Below are 9,692 nucleotides of genomic sequence, written 5' to 3' on the forward strand. Positions count from 1 at the left end.
AACATCCTTCTGAGGCGCGTAGCCGGAACGCCGAGAAAGTAAGAGACTCCACGCATTACTTTAGACTACAGCCGGGCAGTTAACTACAGGTTGGCTGTCTCACCATTACACCTAACGAAGACAACGGAGGCAAACTGTGGGAGAGGGGCGTCCCTAGGGTCCCTATAAAATAGCTCCAGGCCTACCCCGTCATACGGGTGCGTCCTAGCCATATCATCTGGGGGACGAAGAGAGAGAAAGAACAGAAACATACACAACAGTTGTGAGGACTATCCCGTGGTGCTCAGCAGGGAGGTACTACAACACACAGGCGCTAGAAGGTAGACACTGATTTCCACCTGCAAAGGGAACTCTGGATGTGCCTTCGGACCGGCCGGTCTCAGGCAGCCCTGTTAACAGTACTCTGGATTGAGGATCCCGAAGCCCTCAGTAAAGAGGTAGAGAGACTGCAACCCTGTGTCCTCGTTATTTCATCGCGACCTGCACCACCATCTTATCTTTCATAGGACGCCCTTTAGCAGGGTCACGGACCGGGTCTAGCCACCGTGACAAACCCCAGAACTGAGACAGAGAAGCCCGGTACCGAGTACCCCGCGGCCCTGCGTTTGGGGGCGCTCCACTCTATCTTGGTTTCATCTGTCCACAAGACACTTTCCCATAAGGATTTTGGCTTACTCACGTATATTTTGGCAAGCTGCAGTCTAGCTTACACTTCCTGACACAAGTTGTCGCTTATGCATGTTATGTAAATAAAAGCTTATAACCTGACATTAAATTCATCCATTGGTTGTATAAATTATTCTTTTGAAAGCTGAAACCCTCTGAAATATGGTTTAGGTTAAGAAAATAAATTGGCATCAATGCAGAAATATTGATCAGTTAATGGACACAGAATGGTCAGATTTTGGCAACACAAAAGTTGTCACCCACATAAAAGTAATGTGATATTCAAACAAATAATTAACTTAAAACACAAATATATGTTGCATAACATTGGTGAATGAAGTTGTGGTGCTATTAGAGTCATATTTAATATTTTGTGTGACTTCCATGAGCTTGAAGGACTGCATCCATGCGGTTCAACAATGATTCATACAATTTATTAATGAAGTCAGCAGGAATAGCAAAGAATGCAGTCTTACATGCCTCCCAGAGTTCATCTAGATTCTTTGGTTTTGTCTTCCAAGCTTTCTCTTTCATCCTACCCCAAACATGCTCAATGATGTTCATGTCTGGTGACTGGGCTGGCCAGTCCTTGAGCACCTTGATCTTTTTTGCCTGGAGGAACTTTATTGTAGAGATGGATGTATGAGATGGAGCACCATCCTGCTGCAGAATTTGACCCCTTTTATGATTTGGAATATAAGAGGTAGCTAATACTTCTTGATATTTTAGGCTATTGATATTGCCTTCCACCTTGCAAATGTTTCGCACACCCCCATACTGAATGTAACCCCAGACCATGATCTTTTCACCACCAAATTTAACTGTTTTCTGGGTGTATTTTGGATCCATACGGGATCCAGCAGGTCTCCTGCAGTATTTGCGGTGGCTGTGGTGTAATTCTACTGAAGATTCATCAGAGAAATTCACTTTCTGCCACTTTTCCAGCGTCCTGTTATGATCCCAATGGCAGAGGATCTCTGATATTCCGGCAAGATAGCAAAAATATAAATACTGCTCTAGGGAGGTGGAAACTGGGCTAACCGCATACCTGATCCTGACACAAACAACTAAAAGTAGCCGGTGAACGTGCCTACGTTGGTTCTAGACGTCTCGAGCCAGCCGGAGAACTGACTACCCCTAAAGGGAAAAAATAAGAACTGGCTTGCATCCAGAGAAATTGAACCCCAAAGATATAGAAAGCCCCCAACAAATAACGGTGAGGCAAGAGGAAAACACAAACGTAGAGATGAACTAGATTCAGCAAAGTGAGGCCCAATAGTCTAGATAGCAGAAAATAGATAGTGGATTATGCGGTTAGCAGAAAACCCTACAAAACATCCACACTGAACATTCAAGAACCCCCACATCGACTGACGGTGTGGAGGGAGAATATCAGCCCCCTAGAGCTTCCAGCGAGTCAAAAATCAAATGTAAAGCAAGCTGGACAAAAACACTGAATAATGCAAACGATCCAAATTGTACAAAACAGACTTAGCTTTTCTTGCATGAGGCAGACTGAAAGGAATCCGGAGGAGACCAAATAGGTCTGGATACAACGATGCCAGGCAAGAGACTGAGTCCAGAGGAGACTCAAATAGGAAACACCCGCTGCTTAACGACACAGCTGGAGCTCAGGCCTGCAACAAGACATACCTAACACAATACCGTTAGTGACCACCAGAGGGAGCCCAGAAACACAGTTCACAACAGCGTCCATCTGTTTAACAGGCTGAGTGACTTTGCAAATGCCACACGGTTTTTTATTTGCCTTTTTTTTTAGTGCTGGCTTCTGGGCACTGATTCGACCATGGAGGCCATTTCGAGACAGAATCTAGTTCTGGTTGACACAAGGACTTAAGGTGACCAGGCCTGTTGGAGGTCTGCTGCACTGGAAGAGGGGCTTGCTTTGGATTTTCTAACCAACAAACGTTGCTCCTGAGCAGTTGCCTTGCGGGGTCTGCGGGACATGGGCTTGTCAAACATATCTCCAGTCTCATCAAATATTTTTTTAATTCTTTGTACTTGACGCTGAGACACATTAATTCTTTGTACTTGATGCTGAGACACATTAAAGGTGCCAGCCACCTCTGCAGTGGATCTGGTCTTCAGCCTCTTGATAATCCAGGCTTTGGTCGCAGGGTGGATTTTTGGCATGTTGTCAGAGCTCAAGTTGCAGTTCAAGTGAAGGTCTGGGGTGCTGGGTTTCTTTTTATACACGCAAACACTAATTAACCGATCATTTACTGAGCACAGGTGAGGATGTAAACTAGGATTGCATTATATGACCAGGCAACAAAACTTTTGTCTTTCTAAAATCTGACCATTCTGTGTCCATTAACTGATCAATATTTCTGCATTGATGCCAATTTATGTTCTTAACCTAAACCACATTTTGGAGGGTCTCAGCTTTCAAAAGAATAATTTATACAACCAATGGATGAATTTAACGTCAGGTTATAAGCTTTTATTTACATAACATGGATAAGCGACATACACTCCCTGACAGAAGTTATGTCTGTGTCAGCAGTGGGGTCCTCCTGGGTCTCCTGCCACAGCATTTAATTTAGTTCAAATGTAGACACGTAGTTTGCGCTGACACCGATGCACCCTGAGCCTGCAAGACAGCTTTAATTTCTTTGGAACTTGATTGGGGCTGCTTATCCATCATCCGAACAATCCTGTGTCAAAACCTTGCAATCAATTTTTCTCTGTCATCCATTTTAAGGAATATTAGCTACAGTTGCCACAGGTTGTAAATTTCTTGATTATGTTGTGCACCGTAGACAAAGGAACATCAAGATCTCTGGAGATGGACTTACAGTACAGACCAAAAGTTTGGACACCTCATTTAAAGATTTTTCTGTATTTTCATGACTATGAAAATTGTACATTCACACTGAAGGCATCAAAACTACGAATTAACACATGTGGAATTATATACTTAACAAAAAAGTCTGAAACAACTGAAATTATGTCTTATATTCTAGGTTCTTCAAAGTAGCCATCTTTTGCTTTGATGACTGCTTTGCACACTCCTTGAGATTGTTGAACAATATTGGTTCTCAAGTCCTCAGACAGTTCTCTCTGTTCTCCATGCCACAACCAGACACACAATGCAAAGATTGAGTCAACCTTTCCCCTTTTAATCTGGTATCAGGTGTGATTTTCATATTGCCCACACCTGTTACTTGCCACAGGTTAGTTAATACAAGCATCACATACTTGAAACACAGTTGTGTAGTCACATTTTTGGGGTTTTGTTGGAAATTACGTGCAATTATTATTAAGGTAAGGTGTATTTAAATGATTGACCCCGACATTGTGGTCCGAGGAGCTGTACTTGGTTTGAACAGTTATTCTGTGCTGACTGACTCCCCTGTACGGGTGCACTGAGCATGCCAAATACCATATATTAAACTTAGTTTCTGCAGGATGGAGGCAGCGACATGAACACCAAAGGTGCGATTTCATAAAATGTTAGAGTAAGAAGGAACCTCCAGGGTCATCGTGTCCAACCCCCTGCTCAATGCAGTATTCACTAAACCATCTCAGACAGATGTCTGTCCAGCCTCTGTATGAAGACTTCCATTGGAGGAGAACTCACCACCTCTCGTGGCAGCCTGTTCCACTCATTGATCACACTCTCAGTCAATTTTTATAGGGGCATCTTAGTTTATATCAGAGGTCTCGAACTGTATTCCTCAAGGGCTGCAAACAGGTCATGTTTGCAGGATTTCCTTGTACTGCACAGATGATAATTTAATCACCTACACACAATGATTACAGCACCTTGTGCAATGCTAAGGAAATCTTGAAAACACGCATGGTTTGCAGCCCTCGAGGAATGCAGTTTGAGACCCCTGGTCTATATTGTTAGTTCGAGCTGTGTTCATAAAGCGCATGAAAAATAGTTTTTCATTGAGAAAAAACAAAAACGAACATTTTCATCCTTATTGTTGTGTTTTTTACGTTTCTGCAGTTTCCCGTGTTAATAATTGTGATGCATCTGTAAATAATGGATGTAATACAGATAAGTCATATGGCATCTTTTGTCTTTTTTTTAAAGTAACTGCAGAATTGAATGGGGCATTTTTTTCCTAAAAAAACAGGGGGAGACTAGAAAATGCTTGGTCAGTATGAAAAACAAAACGCACCTGAACAGGCCTAGTCAATAACATTGGTCTGTGTACTGCCTGTACGGGACCAGATTCTAACAGACAGCAGATGTATGTATAACAAGCTCGTCCGAAATCTGCCTAAGCAGCTTACCCCTCAAAGAAATGCATCATTTCATGAAATCTGTGATTTTTTTTGTGCGTGGAGAGACTGACTGCAGTTCTTCAGTGTTTTGGGTCAGATTGTCACCCGTTTGTTCATTTAAAAAAAAAAAAAAAAAAAAGGTTTGAGAAGCCTCAATTTTATCAAAAATTAAAAATGACCGGCAGTAGGATGCAACTAGAATGGCCTCTGTGCTGTCCTACATTTTTAATTTGTTTTAATGGACCAAAAGTCATGAAGGAGTAAATCTGATCACTGGCTAGAATCAAGAATGGACATCTTGGGATATGTGCAGACAATCTGGAAGTGGCAGAAATTCGGACGCAGTGTATGTTCGCTGTGTCCAAAGCGCTGCAGTCTATTGAACGCATACATTCTATGGGTGAAATTTCTCTTGCAGAGACTAGTGTCTCCACAAGAGAAACTGACATGCTGCAGTCTGGAGAGACGCGCCACATGTCTGTATCTGCGGGTATCTCTGGAGGTATAGTGGGCATGAGATTTCTTGAAATACAGCCACTATGCTGTAACATCTGGACACTGCACAAGTACACAGTGTTCAACCCGCAGCGTTTACTGATCATGGGCACCTCCTACCCTCAGTTTTTTTGTGGACCACTTTGCAAAAAAAAAAAAAAATGTGAATGGCCGCACAGAACATGTACCAGTCATAGTCTGTGAAAAACACGGATATAATATGTACATGAAAGATGAATGTTCTGAATGAGACTTTATTTACTTGTCTGGACCCCATACAGTATATGGGTACGCTGGGATCAGTAAAGCGTTAAAGAGGACCCATCACCTAGTCAAAAGCAACCAGCTTCTGTTTTGTTTTTTTATGTTTCCGCTTCTCCCATTTTTTTTTTTTAGTCCGTCATACAGTTCCAGAGATATGGGCCTTTTAATTTATATTTGCCTAGGAGTTTGTTCTCACAGTCATTAATGCAGAGCAGCTTGAAGGCATGTCCCCAGAGACCCCTGTGAGCACAGCCCCTTGTACAGACAATATAATTCAGCACTAAAGGGAAAAAAAAAAAAAAAAAAAAAAAAAAAAACACACCACACATCTCTGGAACTGAATGGTGGATTTTAAGAAAAATAAATGAAAACTCATGGTAGCAATAAAATGACAGGAAAAACTGGCGACTCACCCTGATGTTAGGGCCTCTAGCCAACATGGTGCAGAAGATCGCCTTTTTTCCTGAATCTGTCATTGGGGAAAAGAAAAGTCAAGACGTCCCCAAACACATTACTAGGGTTGAGCGAAACGGATCGGTCATTTTCAAAAGTCGCCGACTTTTGGCAAAGTCGGGTTTCGTATGACGCTTTCCCTGCCATTTTTTCAGCCAATGAAGGAGTGTGTGCAGCGTGATGACATGGGTTCCGGCTCGCTTTGCGCAGCGTCACAGGGGGTAAAACGAGAGATAGAGAGAGAGAGAAAAAAAAAAAAAAAAAAAACACCATTGACTTGCATTGGGTTTCGTGTTTCGGTCGGCCCCCCGACTTTTCACAATAATCGGCCGATTTCACACGATCCGACTTTCGAGACAGTCGGGTTTCACGAAACCCGACTCGATCCTAAAAAAGCAAAAGTCGCTCAACCCTACACATAACTACTGCTGAACAAGTCACAATAAGCGAGTATTGTGGGGCTGATAGATGCCATCTGAGAGGAGGGACATAGGGAAAGGAATTCTGAAAAAGGGAAGATCACAGCACATGATCCGCGGCCAAGTGTAGAGGAAGTGGAAGAAAACACACAAGAAATGAGAATCTTGTACTGTCCTCACGGCGAATATCAGTTCTCTGCGGCCGATTCAGATAACACGACGTATAAAGGACAAGAGGCCAAAAATAATAACTATATATAACAAATTAAACAATATAATCAGCCAGTAGGAAAGAAGGATTTCTGCTTTGAGGATTCCAGTTTCAACATCTATTTCTCCATCGGCTCAGAGAGGTACAATAAGGCTATGTGCACACGTTGCAGATTTTGCTGTGGATCCGCAGCGGGTTTGACGCTGCAGATTTGCAGCAGTTTTCCATGAGTTTACAGTACCATGTAAACCTATGGAAATGCTGCGGAAAAAAAACGTGCGGAAACGCTGCGTTGTTTATTCTGCAGCATGTTCATTCTTTGCGTGGATTCCGCAGCGGTTTACACCTGCTCCATAATACGAATCCACAGGTGTAAAACTGCAGGGTAATCCGCACAAAAACCGCATAAGATCCGCAGGTAAAACCCAGTGCTTTTTACCTGCGGATATCTTAAAACAGGTGCGGAAAAATCCGCAGAGCTTCCAACTACGTGTGCACATACCCTAAAGTGGGCTCTTACTCGCCCTCCCAGGGTTCACCACTGCCCTTCCGTCGCTGCTCTGAGCTGTTGATCAGATGCAGCAGTGACGTCATATCTAGAGTGCTTGTAACCGCTGCAGCCAATCATTTCCCTCAGTGGTCTGCTGATGTAGACAGCTCAATCATTGGCTGCAGCGTTTCAGGGCCAGACATACCTGGCTTAGAGAAAATGTGGGCTGCACAACACAGGTCTGCTATCAGGTTACTGTCACATCCAAAATGTTAACCCGCTTATACGGGCATGTGTGGGACGCCGTCACTATAACAATTACACCTGTAGTGCAGCTTTTAGGTGATTTAGTTGCCATATAGTATTTTGTATGTAAATGGAGGGGCTTCTGTGCACCCCTGGTGTGGCCAAGAGCTCAGTGCAACATTATCCTCCTCAGGCCGCACACCATCGTATCTGGAATAATGCGGCTCTGATCACGGGCTCCTGTCTACAGCGCAGCAGCGAGCAACGGACACAGTCTGGGGACGGCGGTGACACAAGGTGACACCGGTGACTGCAGGGTCCACACATGACAGCTCTCACCGTGCACCTGAGGGGCGTTACTAGCTACTGAGCTCTGGTCACACCAGGGGTGCACTCATTTGCATACAAAAGTATTTTTGTTCTTATTTTTATAGAAATTAAGCCATTAATTTCACTACAATAGAAATATATACATATAGTGCAGCTCAGGTCACTGAATGAGGAGGGAATGGCTATGGTTCCATTCCTACAGTGGTGACTGTACAGACAGTGCGGCTTTCAGTCACAGCCCATTATACCGTGATGTTACTAGCCCCTGCACACACGATGGCGGCGGACAATACAACCCTCCTCTCAGCAATCACCAGGACAATGCACCGACTGTAAGGAGCATCTGATAAGGAGATCGCAGGGAGCAGCCGCTCTCCGTCCCCGCCGGACGCTGCACTGTGCGCTCCGGGTAGTATTGAGCCCCGGGGAAGGCGCCACTCACCCGCTCACTGTCCGCTCCGCTCCGTGTGTGTTCGAATCCGGCGCCGCTCCCGACCGCTCCTCTTCCCTCCGCTCCTATTGGCTGGCGCGCAGCGCTGGTGTTGTAGGAATTAACTATCGCGCTGCTGTATCTCTCTGAGGCTGCTGCAGTGGGAGCGGCGGGGAGGCCGGGAGTTGTAGGGTTACACAGGACGTGGATTGAGGCGGGAGATTGCGCCCTGTTGTGGGAGCTGGTGTCAGAGGCTGAGGCGGGCAGCCACATGCAGCGGCTTATAATTCGTACATGGTGGCTCTGTACCGAGGATGTCCTCCGTGAGGCGGCTTATGAAGGCCTCGTTCACACGTCTGTGTTGCACATTGGCGTTTTATAATTTTTTTCATGGACACATCACTAACCCATTAGCTATGGTCGCACTAGGCAAGTTTTCAGCTGCGTTGTACACTACCGGCAAAGTCTATGAGCTTTCAGAAGTCTGCATGCACACACATCGGTTTTGTTGTCCTCTGTAGTTTGCGCCTTTGCAGATTAGGGAGTGTCACTTCTGTCAGTGTTTTTCACCCATTGAAAGTAATGGTATGTGCACACCATCAGTAAACGCTGCGGGTTGGACTTTGTGCACTTGTGCAGCATCCAGGTATTACAGCATAGTGTATGGGCTGTGAAGAAATCCCATCACTACGTGTGCACAGACGCCCGCGGAGACAGACATGCGGCGCGTCTCTCCAGACTGCATTAGGTTACGTTCACATTTGCGTTGTTGGGCGCAGCGTCGTCGACACAACGCATGTCAAGCGCATACACAACGCAGCGTTTTTTGACTCATGCGTTGTCCTATACAATTGAAGATCCAAAACGCCCCCCAAAAAATACATTTAGTCAAAAGGCGCATGCGTCAAAAACCACGGCTCAATGCAGGCAACTGCGCTATATGCGTTTTCCATAGACACTAATGTGTTTTTTTGGCACATTTACGACGCAGGTGCGTTGCATGCGTTTTTCTTCGGAAATGTGATGCATCAAAACTGCAACCTGTAGCGTCGTCCGCGCCCTGTCTGGTGCGCCAAAAAAACACATGCGTCATTCAACGCATACAGGCGCATGTCCATGCGCCCCCCATGTTAAAGATAGGGGCGCATGGCGCATGCGTCAGTATGCGTCGACGACGCTGCGCCCAACAACGCAAATGTGAACGTAGCCTTACTTCTGTTTTTGTCTTTCCTCCCCTTCCCATATCCATAACTTATTTTTCTGTCCAGATAGACATATGCGGGACGAGTTGCACTTTTGAATGACAGCGGTCATTTTCCCACACAGTGTACTCAAAAACAGGAAAAATTCCAAGGGCGGTGAAATTGTGGAAAAAAAAAACCCCTCTGCAATTCTGTTTTTTTGGGGGAATTGTTTTTACAGTGTACA

At 44.8% G+C, this 9,692-nt stretch overlaps 1 protein-coding gene across 4 annotated transcripts in view; it reads right to left on the reverse strand.

Moving 5' to 3' along the window:
* PIMREG (PICALM interacting mitotic regulator) overlaps window positions 1–8,554 on the reverse strand; it is a 52,955-nt gene extending 44,401 nt beyond the window's left edge. Inside the window, exon 1 of one of the 4 annotated variants that reach the window (XM_077294391.1) lies at window positions 8,277–8,554. Coding sequence is in view for 2 of the 4 variants with exons in the window: in XM_077294389.1 (XP_077150504.1) it covers window positions 8,149–8,177 (29 nt within the window). In the remaining 2 variants the exon portion in view is untranslated. Of the gene's footprint in view, window positions 1–8,148 lie in introns of all 4 variants that reach the window. The other 3 variants (XM_077294393.1, XM_077294389.1, XM_077294392.1) reach the window with 3 other exon arrangements.
* Window positions 8,555–9,692: the final 1,138 nt, after the last annotated feature.

The sequence above is a fragment of the Ranitomeya variabilis genome, chromosome 3 (assembly GCF_051348905.1).
Source record: "Ranitomeya variabilis isolate aRanVar5 chromosome 3, aRanVar5.hap1, whole genome shotgun sequence".
NCBI lineage: Eukaryota > Metazoa > Chordata > Amphibia > Anura > Dendrobatidae > Ranitomeya > Ranitomeya variabilis.